The sequence below is a fragment of the Sceloporus occidentalis genome, unplaced genomic scaffold (genome assembly GCF_023333645.1).
Source record: "Sceloporus occidentalis isolate IW3139 unplaced genomic scaffold, rSceOcc1.0.p SCAF_4, whole genome shotgun sequence".
Taxonomy (NCBI): domain Eukaryota; kingdom Metazoa; phylum Chordata; class Lepidosauria; order Squamata; family Phrynosomatidae; genus Sceloporus; species Sceloporus occidentalis.
This window is the reverse complement of record NW_028316984.1, coordinates 197091258-197110600: the sequence shown is the minus strand read 5'-3', so window position 1 is coordinate 197110600 and position 19343 is coordinate 197091258. Positions and strand designations below refer to the sequence as shown.

At 41.6% G+C, this 19343-nt stretch overlaps 1 protein-coding gene across 1 annotated transcript in view; it reads right to left on the bottom strand.

Moving 5' to 3' along the window:
• The window catches only part of TMEM260 (transmembrane protein 260), an 83506-nt gene that overhangs the window by 2128 nt on the left and 62035 nt on the right, over positions 1-19343 (bottom strand). Inside the window, exons 8-15 of the mRNA XM_089523185.1 lie at positions 18468-18551; positions 14818-14935; positions 13220-13392; positions 12468-12639; positions 10127-10275; positions 8006-8182; positions 5720-5773; positions 3816-3906 (exon numbers count right to left, since the gene is read on the bottom strand). Of these exons, the coding sequence (XP_089379311.1) occupies positions 3816-3906; positions 5720-5773; positions 8006-8182; positions 10127-10275; positions 12468-12639; positions 13220-13392; positions 14818-14935; positions 18468-18551 (1018 nt within the window). The remainder of the gene's footprint in view (positions 1-3815; positions 3907-5719; positions 5774-8005; positions 8183-10126; positions 10276-12467; positions 12640-13219; positions 13393-14817; positions 14936-18467; positions 18552-19343) is intronic.

Genomic DNA, 19343 nt, shown 5'->3' with positions numbered 1-19343 from the left:
AGAATCCATAGATACGGAGGGATGACTGGATGTGTTTTTAACTGCTGGATGTGTTTTTAATTGTTTCAAATTAAGGTTTCAGTTTTACTGACTGCTTAATGCTTTTTAAACCTTTTGTATAGAGCCTGCACAGTTTACAGGCTTGAGTGCTGGACTATAATTCTGAAGACTAGAGTTTGAACCCAAGGCGACCTTGGGGCAAACTTATCATGGTGATTTCTTGGCAAGCTTCTTCAGAGGGGTTTTTCCATTGCCATCCTCTGAGGCTGAGAGATTGTGACTTACCCAAGATCACCTAGTGGGTTTCCTTGGCTGAGTGGGGAGCTGACTTGTTTTCTGCTGCTCCAGAGACTAGGACCGGGAGCAATGGATGCAAGCTACAGGAAAAGAGATTTCACCTCAACATTAGGAGGAACTTCCTGACAGTAAGAGCTGTCTGACAGTGGAACACACTCCTTCCTCGGAGTGTAGTGGAGTCTCCTTCCTTGGAGGTCTTTAAACAGAGGCTAGATGGCCATCTGTCGGGGATGCTTTGATTTGGATTTCCTGCATGGCAGGGGGTTGGACTGGATGGCCCGTGCGGTCTCTTCCAACTCTATGATTCTATGAACCCTGCTCTCCAAAGTCCAACACTCAAACCACTACACCATGCTGGATCTCCTATTTACATGCTAACAAATCAGCCTTGAACAGGGTACGCTTGCAGAAAGGAAACAGCCAGCCATCCCTTCCTTCTCTCACTCGGAAAGGGAGTTTGGCTGCCTGGATGTTTTTAAACCAAAACGTTTCCTTCTGCTCCAGTGTGTGTGTGTGTGTGTGTGTGCGCGTGCGTGCGTGCGTGCATGCTACAAACAAGAACATGTGCTGTACTCCTGAGTGAAGCCAAGGACAGCAGAGGTTCTGCTCCACAGGAGGTGCTTGAAAGAAAGGCTTCCCAACCTGGACATCTGAGTGCCGTTGAGGTCAGCAGCATCTCAACGAAGTCACACATCTGCCACACCCAGCTCCTCCATCATCTCTGCCCAAAGACAGTGAAAAGACCCCACAGCATTGGGGAGAGGGTTGAAAGGAGAAGGGCATGGGGAAGAAATACACACAGCCTTGGCAGCTGGTTGCTGGGGTACCAGCAGACTTGGGGTAGTAAGGTAGAAACAGCCACGATGGCTTTTCTTTTCTTTCTTTGGAAACCTCCAAAAAAATCCTCATTTTAGCAGAGCTTGGAAGAGTTTACTCTTTTGGACTACAACTTTCACAGCCCTAAGCCAGCCTTCATTCATTCATTCATTCACTGAACTTATACCCTGCCTTTCTTCTAGGATGGGGTCCAATTTTGCTTCTAGGATATTTTTTTTAAAAAAGAAGAGTAACAATCTTATGCTACAAAAGTTTAGAAAGTATAGTAAAATGTACCTTATATGAAAATGACAAAATTAAGGTTAAAAAGAATTAAATATTGTTTTGTGTGTTTTTAAAAAAATACATGGTTAAAACAATTAAAAACACATTTAAAATACAATTACTAATAAAATATTTATTAAAAAATAAAATACAGCTACTACTTCAGGCACACAGGTTAAGTCTCCCTTATCCGAAATGCTTAAGGCCAGAGTTATTTTGGATTCTGGATTTTTATTTATTTTTTGGATTTTGGATTATCTGTCATTGTATTGTTATAAGGTTGTGTGCCTTCCAGTCTAATTAAAGAGAGGCTGGGTGGCCATTTGTCGGTGGTGCTTTGATTGTGTATTCCTGCAGGGCAGAATGAGGCTGGATTGGATGGCCTTTGAGGTCTCTTCCAACTGTATGATTCTGTGAACCTGTACATGATTTACATCCCAAAGACACACCTGAATTTTTTTAAAAAGGCTTGCTGGTGGAAAGAGGGCAGGGATGGGTCCAACCAGACCTCCCATGGAAGGGAGTTCCACAGCCTAGAAGCAGCCACAGAGAAGAAGGCTCTCTCCTTTGTCCTCACCAAGCAGGTGGTGAGACTGAGAGAAAGCTCTCCTCTGCAGATCTTAAAGCTCAAGCTAGCTTGTATAAGGAGAGGCTACATTTCAGATAGTCTGGACCCATGCCATGTAGTGCTTTAAAGATCAAAAAACAGCACTTTGAATTCTGCCTAGAAAGAGCAGCAATGTTGTTTCAATGTGTGTGTGTGTATGTGTGTGCACGCGCGCATGTGTGACATGATCCCTGGTCAATAACCCCAAAAACCCGCAGTCCTCTAAAAGTAGTCTTTCTCACCTGTGTCTTTGTAAATTTGCACTAGACAGTTTCTGTTTTTGTAAATTTGCACTAGATAGTTTGAGTGTTGCACTAGGACCCTGGAGACCAGGGTTCAAATGAAAACCCACTGGATGACCTTGGACATGTCACACTCTCTCAGCCTCAGGATGGCAATGGCAAACCCTATCTGAAGAAACCTGTCAAGAAAATCCTGCAACACCCAAAATGGCACACAACACACACACACATTCCTAGAACTGAGGAGACAATGTTATAGCTGTAAACAAGGGAGGGGAAAAACAGTAGCAACTTAAATGTAACACCAATATTGTTGAATGTAAAAGTACTCAAACTCACATTTTTATTAGTGACTTGTTAAACCCCAGATCTGATTACCGTATTTTCCAGCGTATAAGACGACCCCCAACTTGTCCAGTTAAAATATAGAGTTTGGGATAAACTCGCCGTATAAGACTACCCTTCTTCAAAAGCACTCCAAATAAAAATTAAAAACACATCAGATTTGATTTCAATATGGTAATTTTAATTCAAATACTTATGAAATGCAGGTATTTAGTAGGAAAACATGTTGTATACAAATCCTGCTTGGATTGGTCAGCTCTCCCTGCCTGCCCAGCCCTCCCTGTCTCCAAGACTATCAGAGCGGTAGTGCAAACATGGCTCTTTTTTCCATACTCCGGGTGTCCCAAATGCCTGCAGCTTGCTCCGCCCTTCATTTACGCCTTCCCAGTGAGGCGCCCCCTCACCTCGTCATCGGGACCGTATTAAGTCAGTTTTCCCCACGAATCCTGGTGAGTGGATTTTCTTCTACTGTACTTGTACAGCGCCGCCCTTGTTGCTTTCATATGGTTGCTGCATATGGAGGGGATGCGGCTGCGGCTGTTTTTGAACTCTCCCCCCCCCCCCCCCCAATATGCAGTGACTGCAGATTTTTGAGTCCGGCTCAGAAGTTTCAGCACCTGCCCTATAAGACAACACCCGGCGTATAAGACGACCCCTGACTTTTGAGAAGCTTTTCCTGGGTTAAAAAGTAGTCTTATACGCCAGAAAATACAGTACACAAATCTATCGGTTCTGGGTTTTCTTGTATTCAGGGGTGGTTTTTTAAAAAAAATCTCAAGATTCTTTCCATCAAGAAAGTTGTAAATTTTGATAAATTCTTATAAAAAATGAATGGAAAGCAAAATTCCCATCTTGAATGGGGACAGGCACGTAGCCCGGGGGGGGGGGGTTCTTGGGGTCCGGACCCCCCCCCCCCTTCCATTAGAAAAATGAATGGTGTGTGCTGCTGTGCCACCGCACCCAGCCCCATTATAATGGTGGCACTTAGTCAGGACCCCCCCCTTCCTAAAATCCTAGCTACGTCCCTGATGGGGAGCTGATAAACCCAGAGCAACACTGTACAGGAGAAAGGATGGAAGACAGCCCCAAATTATGTTTTTATAATTTTTACATAATTTCACCTTGAGGATCAGGATCACCTTGGGCAGAAATCTATGGAACAAGTGAAAAATGAGCAGGGTAGAAACCTGACTTTTAATGTAAGGATTAAAAAAAATGCTTACATTGTAAGCAAACGTGTACAACTGCTCTTTCACATCTGCAGACACCGGAGCAGTTTCTGCGAGGTCAAAAATGAAGAAGGCTGTTTTCATCCTGGGGAAACAGAAGCAAAATTTTCATTAAAGCTGTGGGAAGGCCTTGGGCAAGTCACACTCTCTCAGCCTCAGAAGATGGCAATGGCAAACCACTCAGAAGATGGCAATGGCAAACCACCTCTGAAGAAACCTGCCAAGAAAAATCTATGATATGTTCACTTTAGTAGGAAACAACTTGAAAGCACACACCATCATCATCATCATCAACAACAAGAAGGGGTTCTTTAACAGGGCCATGTATGGTAATTTGAGAGTTAGAGGACTCTGGAAGACCAAGTTTTGAACTGAGTCCCTCAGACCCACTGTTGGGAGGAAGGGGGGATATAATAATAATAGATGCTCTTAGGCATGTCCCACTAGAAACCCACTGGATGCCCTTGGGCACATCCCACTCTCTCAGCCTCAGAGGACGGCAAGGGCAACCCTCCTCTTAAGAATAAATCTTGCCAAGAAAACCTTAAGAGACAGTCACTTTAAGTCAACTTGACAGCAACAACAAAAAAGGGGAGTATCTTTATACATAAAATGGCACCCATGAAGTGGAGAGAACATGGGGAGGCATTTCCCATTTTGTATACTATGTCCATAATACATGGATGGATTGAAACTGGGGCTGCAGTCGCACTGAAGAAATAATGCAGTTTGACACTCATGGTCCAATGCTATGGAATTCTGGGATTTCTAGTTTTGTAAGGTATTTCACCTTTCTTATCAGAGAGCTTTGATGCCCTTTTGTCGTTCTTGTTGTTTTTAATGCATGCCTTCCAGTAATTTCTGACTTACCGCAACACTAAAGCAAACCTGTCATGGGGCTTTCTTAGAAAGATTTGTTCAGAGGAGCTTTGCTGCCATTGCCTGTCCCTGAGACTGAGAGCATGGGATTTGTCCAAGGCCACCCAGTGGGCTTTGTGGCTGAGCAGGGAATTGAACCTTGGTCACTAACAAACTACAAATCACAGAATTCCACAGCACTGAGTCTGTCAAGTTCAAGTAGTGTCAAACTGCATTATTTCTGTGATGTGGCAACAACCTGAGTTGTACCCTGCTTCCCTCCTGCCAAAAGGGGGGAGTTTTAAAAAAAATGAATTGCTACTCCTGGATTTTGCCCATTGTTTGCTATAAAGTAGTCCAGAAGAATGGGGTGATTCAAAGACAGCTGGGATGGTGGTCAGATATTGGCCCATGGCTGTATTAAATGAAAAAGCAATTAAAACACAAAGATACAGGTGATAAACACTCCACCCAGCCAGTTCAGACCAGTGAAACCAGTCTCCTGCATCAGCCTAGTCTGCTATATAACTAGGTCTCCAACACAGAAACTGTTTTTCTCATGTCACAATCTGACCTCAATCCATAATACTCAACAAGTTGGAATTGTGTGGCAGGGCAACAATGAAAAAGAGGTATGTAAAACATATGTTGTAATGGCAGGAAAGGGTTGGAGTTGGGGGTTGGCAAGGAGGCCTTAAATCAGCCTTGCACAACCTAGACTACAACTTCCATCATACTCGGCCATCCCAGCCAGGACTATTTGCAAGGCAAAGTTCATTCAACCACTTGAATTCCACTGATGGACACCAGCTTCTGCTTTCTTGATTCCACCATTGCCTTGCTTTGCCAGCTGGTTATGGTGGCATTTTTGTGGTGCAATGGCACCATGCGTGTGAACAGCCTTCACAGAAGCCACTGAGACAGGATAATGTGTAGTTGTTGCTGGGGGAAATTTGGTGTGTGTGTGTGTGTGTGTGTGTGTGTGTGTGTGTGTGTGTGTCTGTGTAGGTATGTTTGTGTATGCAAGGACTGACTCTCACCTGGCTTGCCACATCTCCTCATTGGCTACTGACTCCCACGAAGAGGCATCAAACCTTAAGAAGAACAAAAAAAGATCTAGCTGAGATAATGACACCTTTGCTTTCTGATGCTTCCATGTACACAAACTTTGTTTCATGCATAGAATTATTAAAAATATTGTATAACATTACCTTCACATATACATAAGTGTATAAGGTGTGTGTGTTGTGTGCCTTCAAATCAGTCCAACTTATGGTGACCCTATGAGGTTTTCTTGGCAAGATTTCTTCAGAAGAGGTTTGTCACTGCCTTCTTCTGTGGCTGAGAGAGTGTGTTTTGCCCAAGCTCACACAGTGCATTTCATGCCTGAGCAGGAACCAAACTCTGATCTCCGGAGTCATAGTCAAACATTCAAACCACTATGCCAAGCTGGTATATAGAAAAATGAACTTCATGTTTATGTATATGCAAATATTCCAAAATCTCAAATATTTCTGGTCTCAAGCGTTTTGGATAAGGGAGACTCAACCTGTACTTCATATCCACAAGACAAATACAATTTACAGAGGGCCTTAGAGGTCATTTTGGATTATCTCATCAAATGGTTTTCATGGTAAAAAGTCATTCGGAAATGGTTTACCAGTGCCACCTTCTGCACAGTACTAACAAGTGTTAGCTATAAAATCCTACCCCAGTGTCATCCCGTACTAGTGTTGCTTCCCAGTAGCACATTTAATCTGGGTCAACAGCAAAAGCCCATTTGAATGAAGCCTGAATTCTAGAAGTTGAAGATGACTTAACTGAGGCTGTCATACTTTGGATGTATCATGAGCTTACATGACTCATTGGAAAAGACAGTGCTCAGTAAAGTGGAAAGCAGCAAGAAAAGAGAAGACCCCCTTACAGGTGGACAGACTCAATCAGCTGTCCTGAGTTTGCAAGAACAGCATGATTTGGAGATCTCATAGATCAAAGCCGATTTAACAACAATTAACAACAACTTAGAGATCATAAACAAAAAGGAAATAGAGTGGACCAAAGACCTGAATAAAAGGTAAATCATGTTTTAAACTGAGTGTTGAAAGAGGAGGAGGAATGTTGGGGGAGAGATACCTCTTAGTTTTCTCCAGTGTTAAATGGGTTTCCACTACCAGATATAGACAGCCTAGTGAAAGAATACACATTCTCCATGGCAGGTTCAATCCATCCATCCAATCACTTCATCTACAACCCCTATGAGCCAACCAAACCTACCTCACAGTATTGTTGTAAAGATAAATCAGGGAAGAGGAAAACCATGTAGGCTACCTTGAGTTCAGTGGAGGAAAGGCAGGGTATAAATGTAGCCAGCATGGCATAGTGGTTTGAGTGTTGGGACTACGACTCAGGAGACTAGGGTCTGCATCCCCACTCAGCTATGGAAACCCACTGAGTGACCTTAGGCAAGTCACACTCTCTCTATCTGCCTTACAGAAAGGCAAAGGAAAGCCTCCTGTAAACAAATCTTGCCAAACAGTTCACCTTATGGTCGCCATAAATCAAAAATGAAGGCACACAAGAACAAAAACCCCCTCCTAATATATGTTGTTGTTGTGTGCCTTCAAGTTGTTTCCAACTTATGGAGACCCTAAAATGTACTTATTACAGGGTTTTCTAGAAATGAAGACACACAATAACAAAAGTACTATATACACTAGACCAGACTAATGATGAAAAGACTATTAAAAATGGTTGAAAAATTAAAATATTTCTGCAACAAAAATGCTGGTTCCTACATATAAAATGCTGTTTTCCAGACCAAACTAGTGATGAAAAGACTATTCAACAATATTTGAAAAACAGTCAAAAACATAGTATTTCTGAGCAGAAATACTATTTCTGCATCAAAAATGCTGCTTCCTACATAGAAAATGTTGTTCTCTATACAAAGAAATGTCCAAATTTTGCACAGTGTGGCTTAAATCCTCTTTTACTCCTGTCTAGACCAGACTCACTGAATCCATTAGATTTATCTTTATGTTGAGACTCACAATGCAACAATTGATTGAATGAATCTACTCTAGTTGGGACTAACCAACAACATGCAAGCCAATTAGTCCCAAACTACAAATTCTGGTAGTTTTCAAAAAATGACGTTTTCAATTTTTTCCCTCAATAGGAAGGAAATTACAAAAATTAATTGTTGCTTCCCTTGAGGATGAAATTAAAGATTTTCATCCCTTGACCAAATATAATTGCATCCATGCACTCTTTTTCATCCAACTTCACATACTTTGACAAGCTGCCCCCAATTCAATGTGGCTCACCTCCCATATTCTTCACTCCAGTTGTAGAGATTTCTGGTACGACTGATCCACTCTCCGGGATCAAAGGCAGCTTTTGAAGTCACAAGCTTGTCACAAGACCCCCACGGCCAAAGGGCATAGTCTTTCTTCCAGGTGGGGTCACCTTCGTGAAGCCCAATGCAGACAAAGACTTCTTTGCTATTGGAAACAACAAGTCAGTAGATAGATAAATAAAATTCACACAATGAAGTGTCTTCTCTCAGGTATCAACAAACGCAATCAGCAGACAGAATAGTTGTACAACAAGGAACACCTGCTGAAATTCCTCTTTTATACAACCTGGAAAATTATAGGAGCCCTCTCTAGTTTTCAATATGGCAACCCTACCTCCATAATAGTAAATACATTAAAAAAACCTATTCAAAAAGAATGCTATATCTAACAAACTTAGGGGATACCATACAAGGTACCAAATCTCACAGAAAGTAAGTAAAGAACTTACAGAGAGTAACTACTAATTATATAATGAACAAAAATTACACAACCAAAAAGTCTTTATTAAGAAAGTAAACTAACAATTATATAATCATATATAAAAAGTAACTGACCATGTTTTGCCAATCCGACTTTACTGACAAATAGTACTTCTAATACCAGTACTTGACTGACCTGGTTATTCTCTGTACGGTCTTACTTTCTGTTATATTTGTCACCTTGCATAGTTTCTGGAGTCTGTTAGTTATAACCTTACCTCCATGCCACCTTCAATGTGTGTGGGCCATATAATTCTCCTATACTGATTTTGTCTTATTTCACCCTGAGATCCCTGGACATAGAGAAGAATGTAAACAATGTAAAAATACTAAATTGAGTTTCATTTTTTAAAAATAATAAATACAATTTAGGGGATGCATCAGAGAGGGGATAGATTATCTCAGAGGTTTAATGGGAGTCCAAAGCATCACCCAGAGATGCAGCTCCAGGTGAGCAAAATGAGGGCATTGCTCAACAATAAGAATTTTGCCCCCAAATAAATCCTTCCTGCAGTCTCCAAATTTCTAGCATCGCAGAGAATTAGACACTGAATATCATTTACACCTTGAACTCTTCTATTTACAGTATTTATATTCCCTGGGCCACCTTGCCTGCCCCTTCTCTTTAGATGTCTAAACTGTACATTTCTAAATGTTCTACTGAAGTTTGAGATTATTGCAATGCTAGAAATATGGGGACTGAAGGAAAATTTAATGAAGGGGCAGAATTCTTATGGATGCAATGCCATAAAATAATTTTTTACTCCCTCTAGAGCAGTGGTTCCCAACCTGTGGGTTGGGACTGCTTTGGGGGGTTGAATGACCCTTTCACAGGGGTCGCCTAAGACCATCAGAAAATACATATTTGCATGTAGCGATGAAAAATAATTGTATCACAATATGAGGAACTGTATTAAAAGGTCATGGCATTAGGAATGTTGGGAAACTCCTGCTCTAGAGTCACTACCTCCCTGCTCTAATCCTTGATAGTTAACTCACCTTGAATTACAGAAATTTAACAAGTTCCATACTGGTTTTAGTCTACTGGACTTGATTGAGGTGATTTCCTCAGGGATTCTTATGTATGACAGAACCAGTGGTGTCTTGAATCTGGATTTTCTAAGGATGCACCTCAGAAAATCCAGATTCAAGTCACCACTGAGTAGGGTTGCCAGAGTGAAAACTGGAGACACCTCCTGTCCCTTTAATGGATGTGTAAAAGAAAGAATTTCACAAGTTCTTGCTTGTTACCTGTTGTGTGACAAGCAACACCTGCTGAAATTCCCTCTTCTACCCAACCATTAAAGGGACTGGAGGTGTCCCCAGTTTTTTCTCTGGCAACCCTACCACTGAGTCTTGCAGTTCACTGGATGTCTTTGGGGTACTCTATTTTTCTGTGTGCTCTACCACACTGAGTTGCCCTAGGATAAAGTGGCGAAGAAGAGGAGAGCCATGTATGGCATCCTGACTTCACTGGAGGACACACAGCACATCAATGAAACTTCTGAACAACAAATAGATAACAGCAAGGTCCAAGAACGCAGGACCAGATGCTCTGTGATAGCTGACACAGTTTTAGAAAAGCTATTATTCAAAAAGGAATACTTACTGTTTATTTACTTTGAGAAAATGATGGAGATTAAAGGTGGTTGTTCCATCATGTAATAGCCCTTCCACAGGATTCCAGCGGTTCCCAGGAAAAACAACACCAGGCAAATGTTTAGCTAACTTCGGCAAGTACCAATGGTAAGTCATCATCTAGTACAGACAACACAAAATGCAGGGATGATGATGATGATGATTTAAATTATTTATATATGCGTCATAGAATCATAGAGTTGGAAGAGACCGCAAGGGCCATCCAGTCCAACTCTCTGCCAAGCAGGAAATCTAAATCAAAGCATCCCCTCCAGAGTGGTTAAGGGGACTTTTGTTCTCCTGTAACTCTAGGAGATCATCATCATAATTATATTTATCTCTAGCCCACCTTTTTTTCAGTTCGGGACTCAGAGGGGTGTACAATAAATTAAAAAAACTTATCATTAAAAACTCACAAGATACAAAAGATCAAAAAATAAAAAAATTAAAACCAGATTAAAACATGCAACACACATGCAAGCATAAATCAGCAAAATCCAGTTCAGCTTATTGGAATGGGCTTTATATAGTCCATCATCAAATGCCTAACTAAACAGAAATATCTTTACTGATCTGCAAAAAGCAAGTAAGAAGGTTGCTAATCTAACTTCCCTCAAGTGCCCTAACTACCACTCTTCTCCTGGTATTTTGTGTATGCTGTACTATGGCACTTAATCTGTTTTTATTGTGTTTTATTGGCTTATTGGATTGTATGCTGGTTTTTATGAATTGTACTGTTTAGTAGTAATATGGGGGTTTGGATTGGGTATTTTTTGTATTTGTACTTGCTGTACACCACCATGACCGCAGGAATGGCAGTATATAAATGGAATAAATAATAATAATAATAATAATAATAATAATAACAACAACAACAACAACAACAACTTCTCTAGAAAAGGGGTTCCACAACCAGGGAGCAGTGACTGAGAAAACCCTCTCATGAGTTCCCACCAGATGTACCTGTGAGGGTGGTGGGACAGAGAGAAGGGCCTCTGCAGCAGATCTGAAATCACAGGCATGTTCGTGAAGGAAAATACAGTCCTTCAAATAACCTGGATCAGAATCGTATAGGGCTTTATAGGTTAAAACCAATACTTTGAATTTTGCCCAGAAATAGACTGGTAGCCAGTGAAGCTCTTGCACCAAGGAAAGTTGTGTGCTCCTTGTAGCCAGCCCCAGTTAGCAATCTGGCTGCAGCTCTTTGTACCAGGTAAAGTTTCCAAAGGCAGCCCCATGTAAAACATTTTACAGTAATCCAACCAGGATGTAACTAAGACGCATGTCACTGTAGTCAGATCTGACATGTCAATGGGCACAGCTGCCAAATAAGCTTTAACTGTGCAAATGTATCCCTGGGCTTCAGACTCAGGGTTAAATTCAGGGGAACACTCAACATGTGGACCTGCATCTTCAGGGGGAGTGTAACTCCCACCAGTTTATGCTGACTCCCTATTCCCACAGCTGCCTTTCAACTGACCAGGAGCACCCCTGTCTTGTCTGGATTAAGTTTCAATTTGTTTGCCCTCATCCTGTTCATTACTAAAGACAAGCACCAGTTTAGGAACAAAACATCTTTCATGGCTCATGGTGGAAAGGAGTAACAGAGTTGGGTGTCATCCGCATGCTAATAGCACCGACTCCAAAACTCTGGGCAACCTCCCCCAGTGGTTTCATGTAAGTGTTAAATAGCCCTCAACACCTGTAGACTCCTCATACTGCCCTCCTGAAGCAGCAATTCACCTTTTAAATAGACTGCAAGACCTCCTGCCACTGTTTAATTTTCTAAAAAATCCCCACTGTTTGTTTTTTGAGGGTCCATGCGGCCCTCATAATGTCCCAGGGACATAAAATTGAATCCCAGACCTGCTGCAGTTGCCCATCTTGATGGAGGCCAATGGTCATGACTGTGTCACAGTGGTGAGAAACCATCAAACAGTGGGCCTAAATAAGCATATAGATCCCCTCCTTTCCTCCTTAAAGTCCTAACCCTCACAAAGAAAGACTGGGCAAGGAAAGTGACTGAACGACAGCTCTTTGACCCCACTGCTTTCTCATTTTCATGTGAGGAAAGCAAATGAAAAAGCCAAGTTGGGTGCCCAACGAAAGCCAGAAGCAGGAGAATTTCCTTCCAGGGCTTTGGGGGGGAAGGGCTGTGGTCCTCTCCCTCAAAACCAGGTGGGTAAGTTTCACCCTTTGACATCATTCCTCTCATGAATGGATGCGGCTTGGGGAAATTTGCACATCCGTCATCTTGACCCTGGAAAGGTTCCCCCATACATCCCTGCTAAATGAGTTCACTTCACACCTACCTCCTGGTCAACCAAAGTAATATCTGGCCTTATTCCTTCACAATAATGAAGGTAACGAAGGGAATTCCCAGGCAGGTCTCCTCGTAGCAAGATGATGGCATCTGAAGGCATGGATGACAAAAGGTTCCTTGCAAAGCGGTCAACAACATCATTATGGCTTTGGTCACAGATGCTGGAGGGAAATAAACATGCACATTGGCCAACTGAGGATTCTAGGAAAGGTGAAGCCTTAAGGGTCCCCAAATTGTGCCCTTTAAGAGATTTTGGACTTCAGATCCCAGAAGCCTCAGCCATGTTGGCCAATAATCTGGGATTCTGGGAGCTGAAGTCCAAAATCCCTTAAAGAGCACAGTTTGGAGAACCACTATCCTAGACTCTTGGTCAGATGCAAGAAGACAGTACTCAACAATGGATGCAAGCTCCAGGAAAAGAGATTCCACCTCAACATTAGGAAGAACTTCCTGACAGTAAGGGCTGTTCGACAGTGGAACAAACTCCCTCAGAGAGTAGGGGATTCTTCTTCCTTGGAGGTCTTTAAACAGAGGCTGGATGGCCATCTGTTGGGGATGCTTTCATTTGGATTTCCTGCATGGCAGGGGGTTGGACTAGATGGCCCTTGCGGTCTCTTCCAACTCTATTATTCTATGATTCTATAAATTATTACAATATAATTGATCAATTAAACCTTTTATTTTTTCCCCATTCCAAACTTTTTCATAAAAATCTAAGGATGCAGGAGTCGTACTGTATACCTGTAATTGGAGTAAATTTGTGCAGTGATGAGAACAGCAGCAAAAAGCCATTCTAAGCTGTGAACCAGTCGGTTGTTTTCAACCAAACTCTCGCCAAGAGTGATGAGTGAGGAGAAGCCAAGGCCGGCCAGAACAGCCAGCACAGCATTACTCTGCATCCAGAATCGCTCGACCTGTGCAGAAACATTCAGTGTGAATGGTACAGGATTAAGAATTAAATGAGGTTTTGCCACCACTTTGCATCAAGATGTGTGTTCAGGGCCCATTAACACCATGCAATTATAGTGCCACTGTCATCACCACTACCATCATCGTTGCCATCATTTCTATTTATATCCCACCTTTCCCCAAGACTGGGATGCAAGAAGACTTACACATTAAAAAGATCGTAATCAAAAACATACCCCCCCCCCAAAAAAAACCCCAGATTAAATCTGAATTAAACTAAAAACCATTTTGAAAACATACACTCTGATTGATTTAAAACAATAAATAATACAATTTAAAACAATACATCACATACAGCTGTTTGGTTAAAAATCCTTAGTTCTAAAAGCCTGTCTGGATTTTTAAAAAATCATCACCTGCTAATAGAAGGATAGAAAGGAGGAGGCCATTCTAGCCTCATCAATGAAGGATTTCCAGAACCTGGGGGCAGCCATCAGTAAGGCCCTCTCTCATATTCCCATCAACCATACCTGTGAAGGTTGCAGGACCGAGAAAAGGACATCGCTTATGGATCTCAAAGTCCAGGCGGGCTTACATTGGGAGATAACTTCCTGACAATAAGAGCTGTCCGATAGTGGAACACACTCCCATGGAGTGTAGTGGAATTTCCCTCCTTGGAGGTCTTTAAAAAGAGGCTGGATGGCCATCTGTCGGGAATGCTTTGATTTGGAATTCCTGCATGGCAGGGGGTTGGACTGGATGGCCCTTGCGGTCTCTGTTATTCTATGATTCCATATGGTCTGTCAGATGGTGTGGACCTAAACCACCGGTCATAATCAGCCCTTTGAATTATGCCTGGAAACAGACTGGCAGCCACGGTCCAGTCCTATGGACTCCAGGGTTTTGGAGATTGGAGAGGGGCATTTAGAATTATCAGCCAGAGAAGTCTAGTGCCTCACCAAACTACAAATCCCAGGATTCCATGGGATCTAGCCATGACAATTAAAGTGGAATTGTAGTGCTGTGATTGTATAATGTGAATGGACCTCAGCTTTAAGTAATATGGAGCCAGGAAATTTTATTTTATTTTATTTTATTTTTCAAAAATCTGGAGGAGCTGTCATAGTTCAGGGACAGAGAACCTGTTTTGGATGAAGATGGTCTGATGTTTAATCCCTGGCATTTCCAGGGAAAAGGCTCCTAGGTGAGAGATGATGAGACAGGCCTTTTGCAACCTGAGACCACAAAAAACCAGTGCTAGTCCGAGTAGACCAAAGGATAAACAGTTTGACCAAGGATAATGTAGGATATGCCTAGGAATTTCACCCTTCCAAAAATACAGGCTATTTCCAACCAGAAACTCTAGACACTGGGGAGGGTGGGAACACCTCCTTTATTGAAACAATTTTAATAGCCAAATGTAAACTCACCACTCCCTGAAACAGAGGCCTTGATATATCCAGGTTTGCTCTCCAAGCAAAGAAAAGTGAATATGCCAAGAGCATCAAGGTAAAAAGCCAGACCAAATGCTGCTTCCCTACTCTGGGCCTAGAAGAACGAACAGGGTGGAGGAAAAAAAAACTGTGTTGAGAGTGACCCATTAGAAAAAACACAAAGACAAGTTGGATTCTTGCTGCAAAAATGCTGGCCATACAATGCATTTCACATATACTATGATAGATACCCAGAAGCACATGGAAGCTTTAGGCTCGATTAAACAGGAGATGAGAACAGGTTACTCCAGACAAACTGGGGGAGATTAAAACTAATGGTTTAAATTGGGGTGGTCAAATTGTAGTCCAGAAGATGTTATTAGACTGCAACTTCAATCATTCCCAAGAACATAACTGATGGTAAAGCATGCTGGGAGTTATTATTATTAGTAGTATTATTAGTACTATTATTAACCTTTATTTATAAAGCGCTGTAAATATACACAGCGCTGTACATACAATCTTTTAAACTGGAGGTCCAACAACATTTGGAGGGCAACATGACAACTTTTTTTTTTAAAAAAAGAACATTTACAATGTTAACAAACATATTAAAGCCTATGTGCATCATCTTCTCAAACCAATGCTAATGATTCTATCAAGGCTTTCATTTATTTAATACCTTGCCTTCAGACATGGGACTCAATGTGACTTAAAATAGAATGTAAAAAGATATCACATCAAAGCACCATTACTAGATAAAAAATGACATGCAAATACACTGTATTAATATCTATCTTCAGAAATATAATGATCCAAGAATGAAAATATGGGCCTTTCAATGGAAGCATTATAAATATTACAATGTTCATATACTTCACCTATTACTATGCAAATGATCAATCAACCAAAGCAATGAGCTGCAATCATGTTGGTGTCTTGTACAAGGGTACATGTTAAGGAAGGAGCTGGACATTTTTGTCTGATGTAGAACATCTTCACTAAGTTCAGTGGAACTGGATTGCACACATGGCTACTCCACATGCACACTTGGTTGTGTATTATATAATGCTGTAATTCAACACATGGCTTGTGTAGCATAATCAAAACAGAACTCGGCATGCAGAGGTTGACATACAAAACCCTCCAGTAGGATCTCAGCCATGGATTTTTAATTTCTACGTCACAGAGAAACTCAGTTGTGCTTAAGAACTACTTCTGGAAAGTTCTGGGCATGTACTCTTCAAGTAAGTAGTTCTGCTCAGGGTCATCATATGGGCAGAGAGCGAGAGAGAGAGAGTATGCACAAAGCAGAACTAACCAATTTTGCAACAACTCCTCCACACTCTGGAGTGGAAAAGGCACAGAGGCTGTGTGTTACATTCATGCCTCAGAGCCTGATCCAGGGCCGGAGAAACCTGCAGCTTTCCATGCACTGTGGGACTCAGCTCCCATTAGCTATAACCAACTTATGACAAATGATGGAATAATAGTTTATCGTCAGCTGGAGGGAAACAGCGTCCTGATTCTTGATCTAGACCAGATGTGGGCAACTATAGGAGGGTAGGGGGGGTTGCATTAGCTCCACAGGAGAACCTGGAGGCTGCACATCCTCCCTAAAAATATCAAATTTGTTTTCACCAAAATAGGCCCCCAATGTCTTTCAGGGTCAATGGAACATTTTCATCATGCCATTTTATGAGAGGCCCTTCTACAACAAAATTGTAAGCCTTAATAAGAGCTTCTCCTATGACTGAAATGTCCTGGGGGAAATGGCAAAATGTCATCCATGCCCTCAGAGGCCATTGGAGAACAAAACAAAATCCAAAAATCTTTGAACCTGGGAGGGAGCTAAAAGCCATACTCTGCCCAGCCCTAGTCAAGACCAATAAGCTGTTCTGCATCTGAGGTCTAGCTAGATTTCTCCAACTTGCTCGCCCCTATGTGTTTTTGTTTACAACCTCCATGTATTCCCACATACTGCATAGGTTAAATGGGGATGACAGGATTTGTAGTCAAAAACATTTAAGGAACCAAGTTTGGAAATGCCTGAGCTAGATGCTTTCCTCTTACCATCCTTGTTGACCTCACAATAACCTTGCAGGGTAGGCTATGCTGAGAAAAAGCAACTAGTGTAAGATTCTGCAGTCAAGTTTGGTGGTTAAGCAGAGATCTAGACCTGTGTCTCCAGCACTCTAACCACTGCACCACACTAGTTGTGTCTATGGCATATAGCACACCTACTGGTCTACAAGAAGATGCTTTTGTTGTTAATTGCCATGGAGATGACCTTAACTTATGGCAATCCTATGAATGAGAGAAGCTCCATCTTCAAATAGCTCTTCCTTGCATGGATCTCTTAGCCATTCATCTCTTTTATATAGTTTTTTAGTGCATTGTTTCTATCAGCTTTTTATTTCTACTTGGTCATGTAATGTGTGCCCCTGCTGGTCATAGAGCATCCCCACTCTTGGTTTAAAATTTCCTTTGATTTCTTAGACCTTGGGGAAAGAGTCTCTTGTTCTTCCTTTTCTGTTGTCATCTTCTATTTCTCTGCATTGATTTTTATAGTAGTTCTCCTTGCTCCTGCAGACAAGTCATTGAACAGTTGCATGCAGGGTTATGACCCTATTTCTGTCATCTTTTATTTTTGTTTTTTGTCTATCCTTAACTGCTAGAAAAGTTTCAGCTGTCATCCATTCAGTATTTCTTTTTAGCTGCAAATAGTGTCTTTTTGCATTCCTCTCTCACAATCTTTGGCTTCAGCCAAGAGGTCTTCTGGCTCACAGTCCATTAGGCTTAAAGGTAGTGCCATGCGGCCACTGTTCCCAACCACAAGATACCATAACAATAATGCTATGTGACATGTTTTGAAACATATCAAAGCATGGTTATTAAGCAGAGTCAGTGTGCTGTAGCGGTTTCAGTGTTGGACTACTACACTGGGAGACTAGCGTTCAAACTCCCAATTGGCCACAGAAACCCACTGGGTGATCTTTGGCAAGTCACACTCTCTCAGCCACAGAGGAAGGCAATGCCAAACCCACTCTAAACAAATTCTGCCAAGAAATCCCATGATAGGTTTCACCTTAGGATCGCCATAATAACTTGAAATGACTTGAATGATAAACAAAAACAAACCACAGTTATTAAGAGATTGTTGTTATTTATTTTTAGCATGGTGTAGTAGTTTGAGTGTTGGACTAGGACTCTGGGACAGCAGAGTTCAAATTGTGGCTCAGACACAGAAACCTACTGTGCTGGTAGCCTTAGAGGAAGGGAATGGCAAATCAAGAAAACCCTATGATAAAGTTACTATAAGCTGGCGTTGACTTCAAGGCACATAACAACAATTAAAAATGAAGAGCCAGTGTGGTACAGTGGTCTGAGTGTTGGACTAGGATGCTGAGAGACCAGGGTTCAAATCCTTGCAAATCACACTCTCTGAAACTTAGAAGCAGGCAATGGCGAATCTTCTCTAGTAAGTCTTGTTATAAAAACCCCATGACTGGGTTGCCATATATCAGATTCACTTTCAAGGCACACAACAACAGGAATTGGCTATTAAGTTGTAACAGTCTTGCCTTTAGGAATATACAGCTCACAGTCCAAAACTTCAAATGGTAACACAAAAATAAAGGCCCCACCTCACTGAGGAATGCAAACACGCTGCAACTCCAAGGACTGGGGTTATGAGAGAGAGTTCCATCTTCATGTGGGTCACCTGAAAACTGTGAAAATATCAATGTTAAAGGAAAAGACTACTGAACAAATGAATCAATATTACAATCTGTCCAATCTGCCCCGTACACTCAGGTCCTTTGTAGGACATTTACTCCAGTTACCCAGGACTAGGCTGGCAATAGAAATCCAGAAGACCTTTTCTTCAGCCGCCCCTAGACTGAGGAATGACCTGCCGGAAGAGATTAGACAGAAGAATATGCTTTCCAAATTTAAGACAGCATTAAAGACCAGTCTCTTCCAGCAGGCTTATCCAAATAATTTTATATTGTAAATTTTTTACTGATATGTATTTTATCTGATGTTGTGTTTTTAACTGACGGTCCAAAACACACTGCAGAAATAATCCAGTTTGAGAGTGCTTTAACTGCCCTGGCTCAGTGCTAGGGAACTCTGGGAACTGCAGTTTTGTGAGATATTTACCTTTCTCTGTCAGAGAGCTCTGGTGCCAGAATAAACTACTATTCCCAGGATTCCCTAGCACTGAGCCAGGGTAGTTAAAGCGGTCTCAAACTGGATTATTTCTGCAGTGTGTTTTGGACCTAATTTTATGCATTTGTTGAACTGTTGTTCCCTGTCTTGATCCATGAGGAGAGGTGGATAAGAAATAATAGTAGTTGTTGCCGTCATCATCATCATTTCTAGTACTGAAGATGATCAGAGGTCATCAGAGGTCAAAGCTACATTTCTGAAATAATAACATTTGTGCTATATGTAAAATAAAGTCAGAAGATCAGGCAAGCTAAGACATGCATAAATCACAAGAGTGCATGACTCATAAG